We start from the raw sequence: 23,995 nt of genomic DNA, 5'->3' as shown, positions 1-23,995 counted from the left end.
AATCTAAGCTCTCTAATCAGAGTTAAGGTACTTAATATGTAAAACATTTTTGGTCTCTGGTTAAAATTTACACAGAAATGCCAGGTTGAAGCACAACCTAGGTTGGGAAATCATTCCTTAGGTGCGTCTACCACCGCTCCCAGTAGAGGGCGACAAATGCCATCCGATGACATGCGTGGTTTCATTCTGGATGTGACGTCGTCGGTGGCTGTAGTCTTTCCGAAGCCCGTCAGGCATGTACCTCTTCAATTATACTATTTTGTGCGATGCTGATATTTCATAGCATAAGTACATGCGAGTAGCCCCGAGGATACTATTGTTGTTAATGTAAAGCGAAATTATTTCATATTGCTAAAAGCGTTTGCCTGTCAGCTAACATGAAAGTACCTAGGACGCTTGTAACTGAGTTTTAGCTAACGTTAATTGGTATGGTCAGACTTTCAATTTGGCAGCAAATTTATGTTCAGCGTAATGCATGATCAGCTCAGTCAGTGATGCTAACGTTAGTTAAATACTAGCCGTCGTTCGCTGAACTCTGGTCGTATGAAGTGGCCGTGACATCCATGGCATGGGAACGTTGATTAACAGCTAGCTAGTTATGTGGACTAGGTAACGTTAGTTAGATGGTTTAACTTAAATAGTCTCTCGTTCTCATAGTTGAAACTTACAGAGCCAGCTAGCTAGCTAGCTGTCATCAGCCTTCCCATCCACTCTCAGGTCTGAGTCGTGTCACTGAAAACGTTGGGAGGCTGACTGGTAGGCTACGTAATAGTTACAATAACTGAACATTTTAACTTCAGCTACAGCAGCTAAATATGTGTAATGTAGTTAACTAGCATGTCGCTAACGTTATAGTAGTTGAACCTACTTGTTTGCAACATGTAAACACAGCTTAGCTGAACACTTAACGTTCATTTAGTTTGCAGAGCAATTAACGATGTGAATGAATGTACGTTACAAGGAACGTTAGCATAGCCTAGCCTGTCAACCACGCTTTCATTTTTTTCATGCTTTTATTAATTGAAGTGCAGTAGGACATGTCAAGTGAAATTATTCACTCCAATTGACGTTAACTTACAATAAGGTTACACAAGTAGGGTATAATTCTGTCGTTATTGTGTGCAACCGGTAAGTACACACAGACAAATATAAAAAGTTAACGTTAGCTAACTAGCCTAGTTAATTTGTAGCTGCTTGGAAAGTGAATGTGGTCAAAAACTTACTTGACTGACTTTTGAACAAAACGGTTTACTTTAGCTGGTCGCCAATACGAGAACGTGACATTTTGCTTTCTGTGAAAGTTTTAACCACCTTATCAATAACTTGGCTACATAAAAGAATAATAATATTAAACCGTTTGTCTGTACATCATGTATCATTACAGATTCAGGATTCATTTAACGTGATATTGATCATCTCCACATTTAGTCCAGTAACGTTATTATACAAATCCGTGATCAAAACCAAACAAAACTAGAAATGAGTAAACTCATATTGTGACCGTAACATATAGGCTGTTTTTGGCAAAATATGTTGCGTAATTAAACGTCTAATTGTTTTTAGAAGGTCTAGTAAACCGAAAATGTAACCCATCTCTACCTCCGTCTTGTCCCATCTTCTCCAGACGGGGGCGCGCTATCTTCAGACTAGATCCATAGATAATATAATATTTACTCACAGTGCCTCTTAAGCCGCTTATAAATAGTGCAGCTTGAGGAAAAGTGCAGAAATAAGTCTATTGATACTTTGTTTAAAATAAGTGGGTGTCCATTTTAGTCACATTCAGCATTATGTGATATTTTTCTTATTAGTGCCATCTACATTTTTCACCATTTTTGTCTGTTTGTTTGATGTAAAGTTCTTTGTAATGTTCTTCGCCAATATGATTTTTTTGCCGTTCTTTTTTCAACGAAATATTTAGTTGGAAGACTAACTGACTAGAACGATTATATAGGCGATTAGACTAGGCGATATATGGAGGCAGTGTCTTTGTGTCATTTTCTTGTCTCCACTGGTGTCTTTTCAGAGTTAAGAACATGGCAGGCTTGTGGAGATCATATCAGGCACTGATGTCCAGACATCCATGGAAAGTGCAGATATTCACAGCCGGTAAGAAAACACCCGCAGCATCCCTGTTCCTTCTGCTACACAAACTCTCCGTCCCCCACAATTCCGCCGTCAGCAGCAGTCTGTTTGTCTTACTCACGTGTTTGCTGCTTTTGTGGCTTAAAGGTCAAATCAATCTCTGAGACCGTGTTTCCCCAAATGTTTCCAAGCCGGCCTACTCATCCTGCTACATAACTGTGCGTGGTCTCTCTCGGAACTGCCATTTGCTAAAGTGTACGCTGCCCAAAAATGGAATTGTGTTTTCTATTAATATTTGATCAGTTTTTGTTGATACAATTTAATACTGTGCACCTTTTTGAGAAAAAACAACCTGTGCCAATAAATCAGAAAATAACTGCTACTCCCTAATGTTTCTGGTACACCTAATATTAGACATGACCACGGTCATTTCCACTGCTGTTGTTTACGAAACAAAAAATATTCAATCATAAACAATAATATCAGCTGGTACTTATAGTAGCATGGCTAAATCCACCAATGCTTATGAATTTTCAGGCATTGTTCACACCACCAGGGGGCGGCAAAGTACATGAACAAACTGTGTGCAGTCAGTGATCCACAATGCTAAGTTAAAATATCACGTAATATCTGAAATAAACCTGTCTTATTTACTATGGAAAGGGATGAATAAGTCTTGTCATCTTAATGAATACGCACTGAAGCCTTTTTGCATCACGTGAATCACTTTCAGCAGTGACACCAGATTTATTGCTAGCTTTCATATGGTAAGATGATTAAAAATGTAGTACATAGATTCAAACAAAGTGGACACGAGCCAAATGGGTGTCCTGGAACTGGTTCGAGAACATGGCGGAATCGCGTCTATTGTTATTCTGCCAGCTTTGCATAAATTTTGAAGGTGAAAGAGCTTCTGAATACAGTGCTGGAAGGTGAGGGAGTGCAGTATTCGTCTCGTAGAATATTTGAAGAGCTGATTCTCCTCCCTCGAAGCCAATGCACGTCTAGACTATAAATGGAAAGCTACGTCAGTATACATGTTAACTTACCCGACGCAAGAAACGTAAACGACAGTTCTGCAGAGTGTTGATGTACAGGCATGAAAACGCAGCTGTCTGGATTTAAATCAGGAGTTTTATCTTTTAAATGTATTTATTGTGGTTACCCCTAGGGTGCGTTTTCCTTTTCTAAAATTGTCCTCGTGCATGAGCACATCCCACAGCCACGCATTTTCTGATTGGTTAACTGGAAACAAGCGTCACAAGTCTAGATACACAATTCTTGTATCGTTTTTTTGGGTAAACAAATGAACAGTTATCCTGCTTTTATTGATTCTCTTTTGGCCATGTTCCAAATCTTTTTAGTCTTTTTAATGATTCTATGATTATAGAAATGGATTGTTTGATATTCTCCGTTTGATGGATCCGTGGTGTATCTGAGACATATTCCTGACTTTTTGACAAAACGTTGCTGTCATGTAGTGGCAATGGTACAACGTTCACAAAACATTCCATTAACATTGTGAGAACATTTATGTGTTGTGTTAGCTGGGCTGTAGCTACATGGATTTCACGGACTGGAGAGTGTGAATTTATGTAAGCGAGATTACAGACTTGAAGTGTGATTCAGTGCTTTTGTTTCCACCTCATAAGAGGAAAGACCGTTTATATTTAGACCGCAAAGCAGCATGGGAACGGTTCCCTTGTGATGCACAAAATACCGTGAAATGACTCAAAAAGAGTGGATCATCGCCGAAACGGATGAAACTTTGTGCTATGCGGACCCCAAATCTCTGTATTGCTCATGGATTACACAACTTTAAGGACTAGAACGTTATTTCTGGATTTGAGAGTGACCAATTGTTGAACCGCTGAACTAAATTTGCTACATTAATGCCACCATGGTTGTTGAATAAATATGATTTATAATCGACTGGAATGATAATTTTTCTTTTGAAAATTTGTAATTATTTTAGTCATTTTTTTATTTTATTTTAGTTATAGCTGTGTTATAGCCATGTGTCCAAGCCACATTTGATGATAGCATTACAAGAAATGAGGCATCGCACTGCACCTTTGTGTTCTGGTGAAAAGGATATCCAAACCATTTGAAATATAGCTTTATGTTTAAGACTAAAGAAAGAAAGAGAAGATTTTTCAGCGAATTCACCTCTGATACTGCAGGTTCACAGAAGGCACTGAATCGCCTACGCAATCAGAGCCTTCCCTCTGTATTTTCACCAATTTCGGGACTGATTTGAACTGAACTCAAAAGAATTCAAACCTCCACTCATGATATCTTATCAGACAAGTGTATATTTGTTTTGGATACAAATTATTTTCTGTCCTCGGTTGATCCTGCCTGGTGCAATAGAGCCAACCAAGAGCACCGGAAAGCGCGGTTTGCACTTTTTGAGAGTATTTCGCAGGTTCCAATACATGCACTACACAGACCCAGTAAACCTGAATCCAGAGCAATTACGTATTTGACCCAAGTCTGTTTCTTTGGAGTGATGCCAATAACTGGAATGAATGAATAAATGGATGGTTGGACGAATGAATGAATGGATGAATGAAATCAATGTTAGCGCATTAGTATTAGTGATGAAGCGCAGTGAGCCCGTGTGATTGATAGCGTGCAGACGCACGAGCGGGCGGCTCCAGCGCGAGCCCTCGCCCGCTTGGTCTGGCTTTCCAGCGGGGTCGAGACGGTCTCATCAGCTAAATGCTCCGCCGTCATGTGCCGTAACGTCGTCCGCGGTGGAAAACTTTCATGTCTTTGAAGACTATCTGCCAAATGTATCACAGATAATTTCCCAAATGGGAGAAATGCGTCAATCAGGGCCATTAGCCCGGGGGAGTTATCCTTCAAGGACGTGGGCTCTAAATGTGCCGCCGTCAGCGGTTTCCTCCGCGAGCTGGATGGACAATTATTGGGTCCCTTTTGCGCAGCACGGCGCTTCACTTGGCATCTCATACTGATTAGTGAAAGATTGGCATTAAAGAGATGGGAACAAATGCTTTATAAATGTGATATCCTCCCATGGATATTGCTTTATATAGGTTTGTCTAAGTAACAAGTCGTCCTACGATTAAAGTAAGACTTTTAAATTAATGCGTTCCCTCTACGTGGAATATAAGTTTAAGATCAAGTTAAACCGTTTTTCCTCGTGCCGCCTCTTCTTTATTTTGTACCGCTAGGTCCATCTGCTCTTGGCAAATTATATTGGCTCGGCAAATGCCTGATTTTTCCGTTACAACTTCATATAAATGTGTGTCTGTCTTTAATGTATGTTTTTATTTGGCTTGCACATTTTTCTCATTTTCAGTAAAACGCTAAACGAGATTGGAAAAACTGATTCAGATCCTGGTTTATTAGGACTTATGGAGTCATTGAGCGTGCGTCGAATGCTGCTCCAGCTGCCGTTTGAGCTGATTGCAACTTGAAGCATTTTTCACTATTATGTTTTGATTTGTAAGGAGTGAATGTGTCATTTCAGCCAAAGTTCAGGAAAATATAAGTGTTTACCAGTCGGGCGGATGGTGGATGCGATTTTTATCAGTTTTTGGCCTTTTGTGCCTGTGACATTATTAGCAACTATTCGCAATCATCCAAAGGCGTCGGTTTTTAAACATGCTCCTAAAAAGCTCCCTCAAAAGGTTTCCCCTCTCCTCCCGCGCTTTTTAATCTCTCTCCAACCGCCTTTATATGTTCTTTCCTGACATTTTAAGAAAAGGTTGTATCACATAAAAAGGGGCCCTCGCTCTGCCTTCGCTGTGCGCTGTCCTTTGTAAAACTTGTCTGGGAGGGTGGAGGGTGGGAGGTGCTGGCTTGTCTGCACATTCGCGCTGGGAGTTCCGCGTGAACATTGTGGATCCTGCCCGGAACGCTGATGTCCTTGAGTGGGCGGGGACTGATGACATCACGTTGTTGTTCAGCAGTGTGTTGGCTGGGCCTGGTAATGCTAATAGCTCTCCCAAGCGCCCTTTTGCATGTATTTTGTATGCCTGTGTACATGTATAGCCTGCATGTTTGTGCATATACGTATGTGATTGTGTGTGTGTATATGTGTGTGCATGTATGTGCATGAATGTTTGTGTGGGTTATTGTGTGTCTTTGTGTGTGCATGCATGTGTGTGTGTGTGTGCCTGTGTGTCTGTGTTTGCATGAATGCATGTTTATGTGTGTGTATGTGTGTGCATGTGTGGTGGAGGCCTTTGCCCTTGCTGGGCAGACCTCGGTGGGCTAACAGTACCTTTAATTACCACAGGCCCGACCCATCAGGCTACATCAGAACATTACAGAGAGTCCAGGCTAAATCCGGAGTCCCACAGTCACTCAGTAACGTCTGGGTGCAGTTGACGGTGGCGCTTGTTGACGGATAGCATTTCACGGTTAGTCACTTCGCGTGGCTGACTGTAAACTGCGTACGTGCTTTGTGGGTTCTTCTGTTTCGGTCCTCCAGGGCCTTATTGGTCAGGGAGAGCTGGTGAAGATGACACCAAAAAATAGCACTTACGATGACTGTATTTTTGTTTAGAACAGCACTTCATGTGTATTTTACTAGTTATGGATGTGATGCTTTAACTTGTGGAAGAATCTATGCACTGGTAAATTGCTTTGGATTAAAAGCGTCTGCCAAATGACTAAAATGTTAAAAATGTAAAATGTAATGTTTGTAATGCTGTTTGCCTCTCCTTCCACACATCTTACTGTAGCTTTGGTATCATCGTGTTTTTAGCACGGCAACAGCGGTAGCACAGAGGCAGTACAGCGCCCCCAGCTGACATTTGTGTCACTGCAGCCAGAGTGCTCAGCACCCCTGTGGTTTTTCATCGTGCTGTCCCTATAGTACCATTGTCCGCGATGGAATCTATTCAGTTTGTTGTTTTTTCATAAACACGGCGGGAGGTTTCCAAATTCTTACTCACCCGTTAGAGTCATTCTGTCATTTCGGTCTTTATTCTCAAACAAGCGCAAATGAAGTTTTGGCTTTTGTAAAGATTACATTACATTACATTATATGGCATTTAGCAGACGCTCTTATCCAGAGCGACGTACAACAAAGTGCAAATCAAACACAAGAACAAGTGCAAAGACGACCTGAGAGGACAGTACAGTTCCGAGTCCTAGTGTAAACATACAGATAATCAGAACCCTTGAAGAGTCCAATCAACTTTCAAACTAGCATACCACAGTTGGCAGCTAGAATACAACAATACAACAGCCAATAAAAAACAACAATACCTATACAAGTAACAATGTCTATACAATCTATACATAAGTGCCATTACAGTCTAAGGCTAATCATGGTGGTGAGTTGGGGAGGGAAAGGTGTAGCCTGAAGAGATGGGTCTTCAGTCTGCGCTTGAAGGAGGTCAGAGACTCTGCCGTTCTGACATCCACCGGGAGGTCATTCCACCACCGTGGGACCAGGACAGACAGCAGTCGTGAGCGTGAAGTGCAGGTGTGGCGAGGGGGAGGCGCCAGACGGCACGAAGTGGCAAAACGGGGGGGTCTTGTTGGTGTATAGGTCTTGATAAGGGATTGAATATATACAGGATAAGCCCTCTCGTTATACACCTACCAGTTTTCTGCTCTGCCTCGAGCACCAGATGAGATTAGAATTATTAGTATAATGACTCAAGTGTTGTGACTAAAAAAAGTATGTGTGCTTGGACTTGGGGACTACCTTGACTGGGTTACCTGCAGGCAGAACAACCAGGCGCATCCTAAACAGTTCCTTTTCTGTGTGTTTAGAAGACCATGAAGAGTACCATGATCATGCAGGGGTGTAGCTAGTACAATTCAAATTTCTGTGAGCCTCCCAAACTGTGGGCCCCGAGAATTGTCACCGCCTTTCACCCCACTAGTCCTGTGATCATGTCCTATTTGCAGTCCCTGTGCCCCTTCGACCAGCTATAAACTTGTTTTTGATTTCCTCCTCAGGTGCATTCTGGGAAAATGTTTGACAAAAGCGACTCACTTAATGCGACTCACACGCTGCGTTCATTAAGTGTTCGTCATTGTGACATTCGCCCCCCGAGTTTGCGTTCGCTGTGGATGTTTCCGGCGCGCGGCTCTTTGCAGCCGCATGAATAATGCAGCGCTGCATTCTCCTGGCACGCTTCCGTCCCCGAGTGATCGATACCTTCAGGACGCATGCGTCACTGGCGCAGGTGCTGAACGGGACCGTGTGACATTTTTGGGAGATTGGAGGGTACGGCGACGTCAGTTTGGCTGGCAGGGCCGGAGAGAGTGAGAGCGAGAGAGAAAGAGAGAGAGAGACACGGTGCCGTTCAGCGGCCGATGGGATATCAGTCTCTTCCATCGGCCTAATACTTCCTCTCCTTCACCGATAGTTTCTGCACATCCTGTACTCATCCTGCGCGGGTTGCCATAGCGATGCTTCATTCCTAACTTTTACAAATCTTTGTTCTGTTCTGCCAGCCAGTGCAGTCAGTGCAGAGGGACCACTTTTGCTGCTATGCCACACGTATGGGTCACGTTTATCCCCGACAAAATGTAGCAAAACGTTTATTTAAACGGAAAAAAAAAAAGGTATGGTTGCAAACCCTGGCCGGACTGAATGATGTAGTACGGTTTGCCCACACGGCGTGTGAGAAGGCATTCTCCGGGCTTTAAAGCAGAGGCCTATATCATTAATGACTCAAGCTACGCCCGTGACACACCCACCAAACGGGAGCAAACAAACCTCTTAGCCTGTTGCAAAAAGTTGGGAGGAAAGATACGGTTCAACACAGAAACCGTAGCAGAACGTTTTACGATTTGGACGTGCCCCAGGCGTCAGACGTTCTCAGTCACGGTCTTCTGGCACAGACATGCATAATGGCTTCTGAGGGACTCTTTGAAACCGTCAGCAAACTATCAGCTCGGTCAGTCACCTTCTCTAGTCATTTCCGTCAGCTGCCCTAAAATAAGGGAAGTAAGTGTTTGTTTCTCCACAACATTTTTTTAAATTAGTGTGGCGGCAGCTGTAATTACTTCTGATCCTGACCTTTGCCACACTGCCAAAGAATTTAATTTCAGGGCATTTGAGCCCGGAAGTTTAATTTAAAAAACTGTTACTGTACATGAATCAGGACCGCGAGTACTGAAGGCGTGGAGTGTAAATGAGCTTCCTGTTTAATGAGGAGGGCTGGGGGTGGGGTGGGGGGGTGACCTAAGTGTGACCGATTAATTTTCGCTCAGCGTACCATTATGTGTCTTTGAGGCTGTGCATTTTAAGCATGTGTGACTGGTCTGAGCCTCGGCTGTGTACATCTCAGTTTTAGACCGGACTGTTTCAGAATGCCGCAAAACATGGGGCAGTGTAGGTGAACTGACTTTGATACAAATTTAGGCCACAATAAAATGTATTGCATGTTTCTTACTTTTCGGGTATGAGCCTAGTCTTATGTATTTTGATATTTTTACAGTGACACACATTTCTCATCATTAAAATTAACAGACACATTTATTTTTATTTATTTCACCTTGGTTCTTACACAAACATGATTTCTTATCCTTATGAATAAAATGGTTAGGATTAGGGTTAGTGGTTAGGATTAGGGTGGGTGGTTAGGGGTTGTGGTTAGTATTAGGACTAGGGTTAATAGTTAGGGTTAGTGTTTAAGTTCAGGGTTCAGGAAATATCTTTGTTTCTCAAGATTCCCCATATGAGGGAAATTTTGCATTGGCCAGTCAGTGTACTGGAGCCTATGTAGGAAGAAGTAGGGAGAATTTTTAGGAAAGTGCATTTGTTTAGTCCTTCTAGGAATATTGTGTTTGGGTTAGGTTAGGGTTCGTGTTATGAGGCTCCTGGGATGTGTTTCTTTTCTCCACATTGCTTTAAAGGAACATAAATAATTTCCAGCTGTGTTCTGCATCACTTACCACGGCCTACAGGAGGAACAGGTGGCCACCGCAGTATCCCATGATGCTGTATGTTCCCAGAGGGCCCGCTAGCTCGGTCAGGTCAAAGGTCACTCAGCTGACTGGCAGAGGAAGGGGGCTCCTCAGACCCTGCCTCTCTGTTTGCCAAGCGATGCCTCCCACAACATCGCACAGATGCCATTTTAGACATTCCCCCGCTTCTGCGTTAGAGTCACTCATTACGTGGCATCAACAAAATGTCTTTAAAAGGTTTCTGTTATTCTTTTAAAAACATGCATTAAAAAAACAGGTTCCCTCTCGAAGTGTTCAGACATCTGAGACATCTCTGATGTCACATAAAGTTGGGAAAACATTAAAGCTCTCTTCTAAAAATACAAAAAAGGATGAGTAAGAGAACTATCTAGGTCATGAAATGACTGCAGAACCAACCGGAACCAAGAGCTGGAAAGACATTATGAAAGTGTTTATAAATAAGGACTGTCTTTTTCCTGTATGTATGCAGGTAAACGTGAATACACAGCGATACCTACCAATGAGCGTTTCTGAAGAGCATTTTGCCATTCCATTTTTTGAGGTCTATAATTAGGTGAAGGGGTTTTTTGGAGGAGTCCCCTCTCCCTGGGCTGGGGTGCAGTTTCTGGCCCCTGCATGGCCCCTGCATCAGAGATTGGGCCCCTCTGGATGCCAGTGAGAGGGGCTGTGGGTCACGAGGCACAGGGAGAAGCGGATGCCTGACTCTGACTGTCACTGCCGTCTTTGTCAAAATGTAAAATTCAATGGCTTTTTTGGCATGAAATATACCTGCAAATATTGCCAAAGCTATCTCTCTCATACTCTGTCCCCTTCTCTTTCTCTCTCTCCCTGTTCTCTCTCTCCCCCTTGTTCTCTTTTTCTCTTTCCCTCTCCCTTGTTCTTTCTTTTATCTCTCCCTCTCTTTCTTTCTCTCTTTCTCTCTCCCTCTCCCTCTCTCCCCCTTGTTCTCTCTCTCCCCTCTCCCTCCCTCTCTCTTCCTCTCCCTCTCCCTTCCTCTCTCTCTCCCTCCCTCTCTCTTCCTGTCTTCCTCTCTCCCCCTTGTTCTCTCTCTGTCTCTCCTCTCTCTCTCTCCTGCAGGCTGCCTGGTGGGGGTGGGGGATGTCATCTCTCAGCAGGCGATTGAGAGGAGGGGTCTGGCCAATCACAACCTGCCAAGGACCGCCAGGATGATGAGCATTGGCTTCTGCTTCGCGGTGAGTCTTCCTCCTGTTCCCTCGCACATCCTGGTGGCAATAAGCACAGGGAACCTTTTTTGGCCAATCAGCTAGTTCATACCGTGCACAGTAACATTTCAGGTTCTCCAGCACCAATACAACTCACCAGGATTATATTAAACAATAGCTGTAGGCTTCAGAGTTCATCATTTTGAGCACAACCTTCTGAACCCTCTAACCCTTTGAAGAAAAAGAGAGTTCTAAAATTCCACTGCTTCCAAGTAGTGATTGTTGCATCAGCATTGGGGTGTTCAGTGAAGACCTGGAGCCAGAGGTGAAATGGATGTGTTCATAAAGTCACTGGATTGGACATGCTGCATGTGGGCACGGACAGGCCAGGTGTCAAGAGCTGCAGCACACAGAGTGACCGACCATCCAACACAAAGACTCACACTGCGTTTCACACAGGCTGACGCAGACGTCCTCACGTGTGGGGGGGAAAGCGTGGAGTGGAAAGGGACAGCTCAGGGAGTGGGGAGGGGCTGAGGGCGACATCATCAGAAAGCGCAGGGGAGATCGACGCTGGGGCAGAAGGCACAGCTGGTGTGCGGGGGCGGGAGGTGTGGTGGGGTGTGAGGGCTGAAAAGGGCAGCCAGCTGTTCCCAGCTCCACTCGCTGCAGTGGTGCGGGCGGTGCGGGGCGATGCGTCAGCCAGCGCAGACACTTTGCGGTCGTGAGAACTGAGCCATGCCACGGTCGTGCCTCGCCACCAACCTGACCGTGTCACTGTGACCCGGTCACACTGCTACAACAGTCACATCACCCTCCGACAGCCACTTACAGCAGGAGACACGCAAACATGCACGTGCACGCGCACGCATGCACACACACACCCTCGCATACACTCACATTCTCTCACACATACGCATACTCACAGTCACACTCTCACACATACACACAGTCACACACATGCACCCACACACTCACACACACACACACATTCTCACTCACACTCACACACACACATTCTCACTCACACACACACACACACATTCTCACTCACTCCCTCACACACACACACACACACATACACATTCTCACTCACACAAACACACACACACATTCTCACACGCACACACACAGTCACACGCTCACCCACACACACACACACACACACACACACCAGCAGAGCCAATTTGAAAATGAGATTTTATGCCAGTGGGATATTTACGACCACCCTTTTGCGGTCCTTTAGAATACACTACGTACGTGCGACTCTGACTACAGTAACGTCAGGTAATTTATTTTCTGAAAAGTAACAGAATGATTTACTGTCATGTAACAGAAATGATTTATTTATTTGTTTGTTTGTTTATATTGGTACATCTGAGCTAACATTTTCTTCGAGGTTCAAATACTTCATTTGAGTTCAGTTAAAATGCACCTACTAACTCAAATAAAATAAAATATATTTTACGTATTACGCTATTATCGTACCATAAGCTGTTCATAGTTAAGTAGACTGACTGCCGTTAAGTCTACAGTGGTGTGCCAGTCGGTTCACCTGCAGTGATTCTGATTGGCCGAACTGCAGTGTGATGTCAGAGAACCCCCATCCCCCACTCACCACCGCCCCGCTTCCAGACAATGAGGCTCTCAATCTTGTTCAACCTCTGTTATTATTTTTTTTCATGGCTACGTAGGCAAAGTTATATTTATGAAAAATAATCTTCTTCCTCACAACACGTTAAAATGATGTTGTTGCCGTGTGTGACCAGAATGCCGGGGGCTAGGAAAACATTCACCCACACAGATGTCTGAGCACATTAAGCCCTCCCTTAACGACGCTCCACGTAGAGCCCCAAGAGCTGCCTGAGGTTGCACAGGCACCCTGCTGGCACGGAAGATTCTGGATGGTATGGTCTTCAGAATGGCATCAGAGGATACTGAGCGGGATTGTTGGGGGGTGGAGGTAAATCTTTCATCACAGGTGTTTATGTCTCTGAAATTCAAATACTTCTAACTCATTCACATCCCCTTCATCACACATATATCTCATGTATCTCTCTCTATATATATATATATATATATATATATATATATGGGGCAATAATTACCTGAAAGGGTTTTATCTGTCGTAGTGCTTCAGTGAGCGTCTGCTTCTCCCGCATAGGTGTCTTGAAGACAAGAGTAGGGCTGACCAGCCAGTCATGTGTTGAGGTAGGAAGTCTCTAGGTCAGGACTCAGCAGCTGATGGCATGGGGGCCAGTTGCGGATGCATTTAAACCAACGTAAAGAAACTTTTTTTTATCTCAGTTATTTCTTATTAATCAAGCACAAGCACAACGAAGGAATGATCTTAAGATTGTGTTTAAAGTTCAAATCCAAAAGCATTTTTATTACTGAAGCCCCCGGACATAGTTATTTTTGATGCATCAGAGTCTCAATTGTCAAAGGGCCAAGGTACATACACTGCGCTCCATTACTTCTGGGACAAAGACACATACAGTATTCTTTCTTGATTTGGCTCTGTATCCTACAATTTCAGAATGTTGGTGTCTTCAAATGGGGGAACTATAAAAAGTACTTTCTACACAGTGAAACCAAAATCTAATAAAAGCTTTGATTTCAAGAAATATTTGATTACAAATTTAAAGTTGTGGAATACCGAGATAAATCCTGAAAAAATATGACTTGGAGCTCACTGTATGTACACTAGTCCTTTGATGATTGAGGAAAAGAAATAGATGCATCAAAAGTGATAGCTACGTCCGGGGGCCTCATTAATAAAAATGCTCTTTGGATTTCGACTTTAAACGCAGTCTTAAGATCATTCCCTAGATGTGCTTGCACTTGATTTATAAAAAATAACTGAGGACAAAAAAATATATATTATGTTGGTTTGACGGGGTGTATCTGTATCTTACGCATATTTGATCAATCTCCAATGAACTTCAATTTGAACAATTTGAACTGGCATGAACGTGATTCTATTTGAATGTGGCCAATAATAATAATAATAATAATAATAATAGTAATACATTTTATTTAAAGCGCCTTTCACGTCACCCAAGGACACTGTACAGTAGTGGCAAGTGGCAGTCATAAAACAACATATATACAATAACAGCCATTTTTCTCTAAATAAGGCTGTGCTTCAATGTTTCCTCCACTCTTCCTTCCTGAAATTGATTCTCAATTAAAAGTTATTATTCTTAAAGCACGAAAATCCCACTTCCGGGATCCCTCAAACGTACAGCACCTCCGCATAACCAGCAGGTAATCAACTTAGGTCCAGTACAAAATTTACTCAGGGATATAATCATGTCTAAAGTGGGATTTTATAAATAGTCATGGTTTTCTGCGTAAGTCACTGTTTAAAATACAATTTGATCATCACTGCATTTGAGTGGTGTAGGCATTCTTTCTGTACAGAATGGTGACAGTGACAGAATGGTTAGAAATAGCCTTGCCTATTTTAAGAAGGCATCTACTACACATCTACAATGCATGTTATTCATGTGCTGTGTTATAAATACCACTTGGTAAATATTTGGCCCACGTACACCATGTAATTAAAAAAAGCCCAGGTCTCTTGGTAATGTTATGTGCTTTTCCCAGAATGCCTGTGTGAAAGTCTTGTTTGTGTTCCAGGGTCCGTTTCTGGGAGGATGGTACAAAGTTCTGGACAGGCTGGTCACGGGAACGTCCAAAAGCACCGCGCTGAAGAAAATGCTTTTAGACCAGGTGGGCAGATAGTATGAATACAGATAGTATGATAGTATGTAGTATGTCTCACCTTTTCTGCATTCTCTGCTTCGACTTCAAACGTTTTCTCTGCCCCAAAGCACAGGAGAAAAAAGTGATTTTATTTACTGTACACTTTCACTGTATCTGACAACTGTGAGTAGAATCATCATCTCCCCCTGCGCACATACACACAAACAGGGTACACAGTACACAGGTACACGGGTACACTTGCACATACACACACAGGTATGTGCACACACACATACAGCACACAGGTACATGCACACAGACAGCACATGGGAACATGTGTGCACACATGCACACACACACACACACACACACACACACACACAGTGTAAATTGTTGGATGGTGCTCTGGGCATAAACACACTGAGGGAAATGAATGAGCAGAGGGAAAGAACCAGATGGGAGGAGCCTTGAAGGGGGCGTGGTCTGGGGAGGAAGTGGCTCATCACTTCTCTAATGGGATAAATGACCTTGTCTGTGATGGATGACCAATCAGGACACTAATAAGAAAGGTGTCTGTCTCAGATCAAATTTAGCCTTCTTTTCCTGGTGAAATGAAATCATTGTCATCTCCAACTTTGACAAAGTGGTCCTTTTTTATGATGGAAGAATGATTAAGGAAGTCAGATTTTTCCAGCCACCAGGTCAGAAGAACTGTGTTTTTGCGATACAGTCAGTTCCAATAGCTACTGGAATACAGCTTTTAGCATTCAGATTTGCCTGTCACTATGCTTTTAGTGTAACAGCAGCTTTTCGAAACAGAAGCGGTCAGGCGTAGCCTTGGGGCAACCTGCAGCCTAGTGGACCTGGGACCCGGAAGGTTAGTGGTTCTAGCCCCACTGTAGCCATGATTAGATCTGCCCAGCTGCTTGGCCCATGAGCATGGCCTTTAACCCCAGATTGCTCCAGGGGGGATTGGCCCCTGCTTAGTCTAATCAACTGTAAGCATAGGATAGAAGCGTCAGCTAAATAACAAATGATTATTATTACTGGATTCGCTCACACATCCTCGAGTAAACGGGGCAGGTCTACAGCATCAGAACAGGCAGTTTTTCCGAGCTCTCTCGTTCCTCTGCCGCTTCCTGTCAGCAGACCAAGAGCAGTGCGGGCGCTCAAAATGAGAGCGAACCTTAAATAATGTTCTCCGGAGGTAGCTGTCACCATCAGACACTAATATAATTAAGAGATGCTGCGTATTCCCGTTCCCACGTTTAGCCCTCGAGGGCCGTGTGGCATTTATATGATCGCGGTGCGTTTGGGAAAACAGGATGAAGACAACAGAAGCTGAGGAACACGGCCTTTTGTCACAAAAAGGATTACTTGGGAACAATACCTCTTTTCCCTTAAAGTGAAGTCTGTTTTTCTTTTGTTTTTTCACAAAGAGGATTCCAAGCTAATTTTAGAGACCCACTTTCCCCCCCTCCCTTTCTCTCTCTCTCTCTCACTCCATCTCTCTCATTCTCTCTGTTGATATTTCTGTGTCTCTCTCTTTCTCTCTCGCTCATCTCTCTGTCCCTCTCTTTCTTTCTCAGTTCAATTGAATTTTATTTGTGTAGCGCTTTTCACAGGAGGCTGTCACAGAGACACTTTACAGAGCCGACAGAAGGGCAAAAAGAAAAGGGCAGAGCCCAGAACTGAACCCCTAAATATCCACCACCTGAGGTAGAAAAGTCAGCATTTAGATGCTAAAACTGTGGCAAGCTTTTCCATCTCTTGAGTGGCTGGCTTGAGAAGACCTCATCTCTGAAGTTCACCGGAGCAATAACCTGGGCGTTTGAAATTGGCCCGATTTTTACGAGGGGGATCCGGTCCTCATCCCGGTGATTCAGCCCCGGCTCGCTGCCACTTTATGGCCTGACCAGTCAGAGATGTCCACCACTTGAACAAAATGACTCTTTCAGGGAAGTGGGAGGGCAGTTACGGTCTCTGCACCCTAAACCGATAATAACTGCCCTTCTGGTTAAACGGAGAATGTTTTATGGGCAGGCTGTAGCACTGAGACCCCGCTCACCTGGACGTGGTAAAGTCAATAGCAGACACCGACACTCAGCCAAACAGAACTCCTAGCTGACATGCATTGCCAATGAAGATATTCTGATGTCTCTCAAATCATTTATCAGCAGGCCTGAAGCTCACTTTGCCATCAAATGTCAAACACAGCCTGAAGGTCATAACTCCTTTGTAAACACATTTTGGGCCCTATACTAAAGTGAGTCCCTTTTATAGAGCTGAAATTTTACATTTACTACTAAGAAATACAGGGTCTTTCTGATCTACAGTTATTACAATTGTATCTATAACGTAATGATATGAATTCAGTGTTCAATGTTTATTTTTGTTGTTGTCGCTGGCCTGGTTGTGGATTTGACACTTGCTTTTATGTTACTTATTGGTTGCCATCGATGATGGAAAGTGCGGGAGACTGTGTGAGCTCTGTCTATGCACTGATGTCTCTGTGCTAGTGGAGGACGTGTAGCTCACTGAAAGCGTGTTTCGTGTTTATCCGGCCAGATAAAAAAAACAAAAAAAACAGGATATTCACTAAATGGTACCATGAAGCAAGACCCTGTTTATGATTGATGTCTCCTGAACAAAGATGGCCGAGCATAAAAATACTGACAGTCCTTGGACCGGAAAAATCCGGAACACCATTGGATTTTACCGGCCAAAAATACTCACCAGGGCCCTGTTCCACAAAGAAGGATCACTGAGTTAGCTGGACAACTGCAGAAGTAAAACCTGGATCAGCTCTTTTTACTTCAGGCCGTGTTCCAGATTTGAGTGGGGTCCTGGTTTATCCGGCTAACTCAGTAATCCTGCTTTGTGGAACAGGCTGCAGATTTTTCTCTGTGGTTTTTGTCTCTACACCAGGAGATCTCGATGGGAGTAACACAGTGTGTTTGGAATAGCACTGTACAATTGTTTTGTCCCTTCTGAGGCAGTAATTAGTCATTTCAAATAAATAAATTCTGGTTTGGTTGTAAACATAACGCTTGTCTAGCTGTCGAGAACAACTGGTCCGTCGATTCAAGATTGCCTTTTTCAATATTTTTATCTGCAGCACAGAAAGCTTCACCTATTGCTAAGCCTTTCATGCTAAGAGCTTCCGTTTGCTCTGCATGAACATCAACTCCTAACCGTAGTAATCATCCAATCATCCAATTTTCCTCTTGACGGAACTTTTAATAGGTTTGGATGGAAATCATCTGTCAGCGTTCCTCTGTCGTACAGATAAAACGTGCCGTCGGGAAAAGTTCCTGAAATCTTGATGCTTTTTTCCACCCCCTCATGGTGCATGAACTTGATGGATGTTTGCGTGTTCGGACGGTGCGGGGCTGAGGTTTCTGCTTGTGCCCATAGGTGTTTATCGCACCCTGTTTTCTCGGGACCTTCTTGGGCATCTCTGGAGCCCTGAACGGGCTGACGGTGGATGAGAACATCGCCAAACTCAAGAGGGTAAGAGTCACGCTGCCAATAACATCACACCGACTGCCGCAAGGACCACCCTCTCGTCAGACACCAACATAGAGACCAGTGCGTCCAAACCCAATCCTCACCTACCCCCTGCCCTGCTGGTTTTTGTTTCATCTGATCATTCTCTGAACAGAGATGCCCGGATCCAATACGTATTCACATTTTCATGTGTTCAGGTGGGTCTGGTTATCACTCAACCAATCAGCATCAAGCTCTTCACTCAATCGGGTGGGCAAGAGCGGAGCTGGAACAAAAACTTGCAGAACAGGGGGTGCCTCAGGACTGGGTTGGAGAACACTGATCTAGACTGTGTATCACAAATAATGTTTTGCCTTTGTCAGATTGCATATGAAACTTGAAAACTTGCTACTTTTGGGGGAAAACTTTAGTGACAGAAAGTTTGGTCACAGAAAGTATTCATAGAATGGATCTAAATCAGGGAAATTCATATTTGGCTGGTATTTTGCTACATCCCAGTAACCTTTAAGACCTTTTACCATGTTCACCAGGAAACAGAATGTCCCTAATGTTTTCCCTCGTATAATTAGAAACAATTTCCACCAGCAGAGGGGAGAATAAATGCTAAAATAACGGGTGGTGACTCATGGTTTGAAGAATAGGAAGAGCGGGTTTACAAACGGGCGGCGATGATCCGCCAGCCATAAATTATTTATGTACGGACGGCGGTTGATTTAAAATGAGGCTGAAAGGTCAATCACCTAAATGTCAGAAAAGACAGAAAACAAATGAGTAATGTGCCCATTAACCCGGGCCGATGATGTAACATAAGTGTGAGGGGAAAGGTAATAACAGAGACGGCCCAGAATGGGACCACCTATAGGAGCAAACTGCCGGTAATGATGCCGAGCCATCCGACTGTACAGCGTAGCGCTTGGCCGGGGTCTGGTTCAACAGTTGGTCAGTTGGGATTTCAAAGTTTGGTGCTGCTCAGCCAGCCAGGGAGAGTTTCAGAGGGTCTTTCAACATCTCCCACTGGCCCAGGTCACACAGAGCCGCACTGCCCTGCTCTCACTAATGATGTGTTTAGCCTGGTGATTTTGGTATTAGAGAGAGCTTACCTCATACTGGCACTCACTGCACCCCTATACAGTCACACACACACACACACGCACACACACACACACACACACGCACACACACATGCACACATGCACACACACACACACACGCACACGCACACACACGCGCACACACACACACACACACACACACACGCACACACACATGCACACATGCACACACACACACACACGCACACACACGCGCATACACACACATACACCAGACCTGGGTCAAATATGTTTTGGATTCAAATACTTTGTCTGGGCTCAATTGATCTTACCTCGTGCAGTTGAGCCAGCCAAGAGGACCAGTAGGTATTTCATAGGTTCCAATACACCAGACAAACTCAATAAATCATCGAAAATTATTTGATAGACGCATGCACGTCTGATAGACGCATGCACACCTTCACTATACTTAGTTCAGTTAGCTTACTTACTTTATTTAATTAAGGGGCAGTGTGCAATAGTCGATATTCAGTTGACAAAATTAATTTTGATGAATTGCACCATAGTCGGCTATAAGCTGATATACATCTTCACACAGATAAACAGGCATGCCCAGATACACACAGCAAAGTGACGGTGCTGGGTGTGTGAGGGGCGAAAGACCGATCCTTTCTATCCTTCAACAGCATCCATTCCTTACACACTCTTCTGTGCTGTTATTGAAGTTAAAGGTCGAGTGAAAATTACTTTGCATGAAAACAAGCATTAGTGCTCATGGCCTTTTTCTCATTACCTGGCAGCTAGCCTCATGACACCTTACCGCTCACAAAGTAACAGGAAAGAGAAAATAAAACTTCAAATAGCCTTCTGAAACACACCCACGTATCCACCAGGGACCTATGAAGTTTGAGATGGACCAATGACAGGCCTAGAACAGGCCCGGTGGCAGTTAGTGGATGTAACACAGAAGTACTTTGTACTTGGTTTGTACCTGGATACATGTTCTCAGGTGTGATATGTGAAGAACTTGCACACAGCATGAGGTGAATACTTTATATTACGAAGCAATACCTGCACGAAGCAATACCAGCGTCATCTAAGACCCCCGTTAGCTGTGGGTATTGATGGGTTGGGTTGGCTGTGGGTATTGATGGGTTTGGTTGGCTGTGGGTATTCATGGGTTGAGTTGTCTGATGTACGCATGGGCTTTTCCTGGAGTATTAAGAGCAGATGCGTCCTTTTTTAAAATTCTGCTTGTGTGTCGTGAAATGTAATACAAATGAAATAAATGGTTTAAATAATGGCTTTCATTGCTAGATAAAAATAAGATGCTGAATTGGATGAAGGATATTTGAGTGGCTCAACACCCTTGCGATGTTAAACGGTTTCTTCCATCTCATAGGATTACACCGACGCCCTCATCGCCAGTTACTCCGTAAGTCTGCCCCGTATGGTTTGGCTTTCTGACAGAGGGAATGTCTGGGTGGGGGAAGCTGAAGTTTTCCGATGCTGCCAGGCCCGGCCGTCTTCCTGTTTTTCATCAGGACATTTTACTGCCCAGATAAAACGCATCACATCATTGCACTCTGCTGTATGCTGGGCTCTGAGTAATAGGCTATAATTAAGCTGGTATTTATCGTTACATCGCATGGTACATTCCTGTTCTTGTTCTGTTTTATCATACAGCCTGTTTTTGTTATGACCCATGTTACTTTCAGCTGTGAATGTATAAACAATCCAAAACAAATAATGCATTATTGGCATTTTATTTATTGATTTCATCAGGCAGTTCGTTTTAAATATAAATGAACTCCCTGCTCTTTACCAGGGAGAATTGGCCAGGGCAGCACCTCAATATATAAAGAGGTCGATTGTCGGACATGATATGATAAGAGACCTCCATTTTATGCAAATAAAAACTAAGAATACCCATGGAGACACACACTTCCAGAAGTGCTTAATGGACTCATAAGATTATGTGATTAATACAATAACATTGTGAGTCAGTCGGTGGTAGAATAAATCTCCAGATTCAGTGCACTGTCAGTGTGGCTGGAATGTCTTTGATTTCTCTGTACATTTGATCGTGCCCTTTTCTTGCAGGTTTGGCCGGCTGTGCAGATGGCCAACTTTTACTTCGTACCGCTCCATCACAGGTAAGACAGGAAGGAGAACCGCTTCCCTGCACAGAACGCAAGGTCTGAAGATAACGAACCGGGTTCAGTACCTAGCCCGGAGAAAGGGTCCCTCACAGAGGAAATGAGCCTTACAGAGAGAGAGGGAGAAACAAGTGTGCTCACTGAGAGAGACGGGAGGGACAGCACAGACCGCAGACTGATGAGCTGCCGGTCGCCTTGTTTCTGAAGGGCCACAGAGGTTATAACGAAGCCATGAGAGAATGAGAGTCACTTCAAGTAACGCTCCAAATTCAATGTATTAAACCAATAATACAGCTGACTTTTTGGCCATATCTAGCCTTTATTGGAGCAAAAAAACAAAAATGTTTTTTTTTTTTTTTTTTCAAGCCAACTTTTTGTTCTGATGAAGGCTCGGTGTTCCACTCAAACTTTGATTTTTGAGCATCGCGTCGGGCGTGCAAGTCTTAGTCTTTCATAGTTTGCACTCGTTTTGACTCTGCACGTTGAGCTATAGCGTAGGTGTGCGTGCCCATAATGATCCAGCCATTGGAGCTGCAGACAAAGAGCCTTGGATGAATAACTACCTGCTCGGTTTTAGTTACACCGAATGAAGAGACGGCAGGGATGGGGTTGCACGACTCACTCCAGGAACAGAGCAGAAGGTGTGGGGCTCTTTCACAGGCTCTAATAAGTCCACATTTCCTGTTGGCCGTTTCCTGTTTAAATATCTGCATGTCTGCATGTCATTAAAGATGTGTAGCCTTTCAGCTTAGCACACTGAGGTTTTTAATGGCCACAGCTCGACGTGAACAAAGCTTTGTTATGAGACTGTGAAAGTCCGAATCCAGGGGTAAATGGAATGTTTGCATGCATAATCACATCAGACAAATTAGCAGTTAGTACTGTAGTTTGGGGGAAATTCATGTTTACCTCAGAAAAAGGTTTGTAGATCAGGGCCCTGTTCCACAAAGCAGAATTACTGAGTTATCTGGATAACTGCACTGAGTCAAGCCCAAATCTGGAACATGAGCTGAAGTAATAAATAGCTCTTACTGGTTGTACTTTCTGCAATTATCCAGCTATCTCCGTAATCCTGATTCGTGGAACAGGCCTCTGAATTACTGAGTTAGCCAGGTAACTGCATGAAGTAAAACCTGGAACGGCTCTTTTTTAGTTCAGTCCATGTTCCAGATTTGGACGAGGTACGGGTTTTACTCGGTGCAGTTATCCCGGCTAACTCAGTAATCCTGCTTTGTGGAACAGGCCTCTGAATTACTGAGTTAGCCAGGTAACTGCATGAAGTAAAACCTGGAACGGCTCTTTTTTAGTTCAGTCCATGTTCCAGATTTGGACGAGGTACGGGTTTTACTCGGTGCAGTTATCCCGACTAACTCAGTAATCCTGCTTTGTGGAACAGGGCCCTATCGTCTGAAACATTTCTGTCTAAAATGGTTGCGGGAAGCTTCTCCTCCATTGTGATCATTTTGATGGGTAGGCTGTGAACTGCATTAGCATTATGTTCTCCCACACCTCCAGATGGTGTGGGTTTGATAGAGTGTGATCCTAATGGGCACACGGTGTGCCGTCCAGACGAGCGGGCGCAGGGTCAGACTTAAGTGGGCCGCCGCTCCGCCGTCCGGCCCGGACTCCCGGTGCCGGAGCGCGGGCTGGCCGGAGTGCCTCATCGCTAATGCGTGCGCGGATCTGTCTCCCTGCAGGCTGGCCGTGGTCCAGATCGTGGCGGTGGCTTGGAATTCCTATCTGTCTTGGAAGGCCAATAAGATGTGACGGATAAGCTCGGGCCCCATACTACCTCTGCACTAGCGCATAGGAAAGTCGACGGTTTCGCTGTGGTCGAAATGCGATTAACTTCAAGCGAACCCTTGCTCAAAACCGTTAAAAAAGAAGACGGAAAAAAACGAATTGCCAATGCAGATTTGTAGTCATTTTAGACAATTGAAATTTTTTTGTTATGTTGTTACAGATAATTTGTACATACTTTGTATATGTTTCCTATACTTGAAGAATGTACATGCATTGGATTATGCAGTATATTAAAGGAATTTTTTTCACTATGAAATTGTTCTTTTTGTCAACAGATATTTATGAAAACGCTTTGGCAAGGTATTGGTAACGCTTTACTTTACTGGCTGTTAATTACTGGGTGGATGCCAGCTACACTTTTTTTTTTTTATCTACCAGTGTAATTATTAAGCATTTTGATTTCAGAGGTACTATGAAGTCAGTAAGTGCCATGAAACAAACTTCTAAATGACTATGAAAATACATTTTTCAGCATGTTTCATAGTACTTTCCTCTTACCTAAATCAAAATAAGTTACCTAATAATTACACTTAAGTAGCTGGCATTCATCCTCTAAATACTAGGTCAATAACAGGCTGTAAAA

The 23,995-nt window shown here is 43.7% G+C and overlaps 1 protein-coding gene across 2 annotated transcripts; it reads left to right on the top strand.

Moving 5' to 3' along the window:
• Positions 1–148: 148 nt before the first annotated feature.
• On the top strand, positions 149–23,668 carry mpv17 (mitochondrial inner membrane protein MPV17). 2 transcript variants are annotated; one of them, XM_061243623.1, is made up of 8 exons: positions 149–233; positions 2,027–2,109; positions 11,092–11,207; positions 14,823–14,915; positions 18,306–18,401; positions 20,853–20,885; positions 21,554–21,606; positions 23,307–23,668. In XM_061243623.1, the coding sequence occupies exons 1-8, from the start codon at positions 157–159 to the stop codon at positions 23,374–23,376; spliced, it is 621 nt and encodes a 206-aa protein (XP_061099607.1). In that variant the 5' UTR covers positions 149–156; the 3' UTR covers positions 23,377–23,668. The 2 variants fall into 2 exon arrangements, with proteins under 2 accessions (XP_061099607.1, XP_061099609.1); XM_061243625.1 differs by lacking the exon at positions 149–233 and adding an exon at positions 616–756.
• Positions 23,669–23,995: the final 327 nt, after the last annotated feature.

Source organism: Conger conger, chromosome 5, assembly GCF_963514075.1.
Source record: "Conger conger chromosome 5, fConCon1.1, whole genome shotgun sequence".
In the NCBI taxonomy this organism is placed as follows: Eukaryota; Metazoa; Chordata; class Actinopteri; order Anguilliformes; family Congridae; genus Conger; species Conger conger.
Note: the sequence above shows the minus strand (reverse complement) of the source record. Positions and strands in the feature narration are given on the sequence as shown.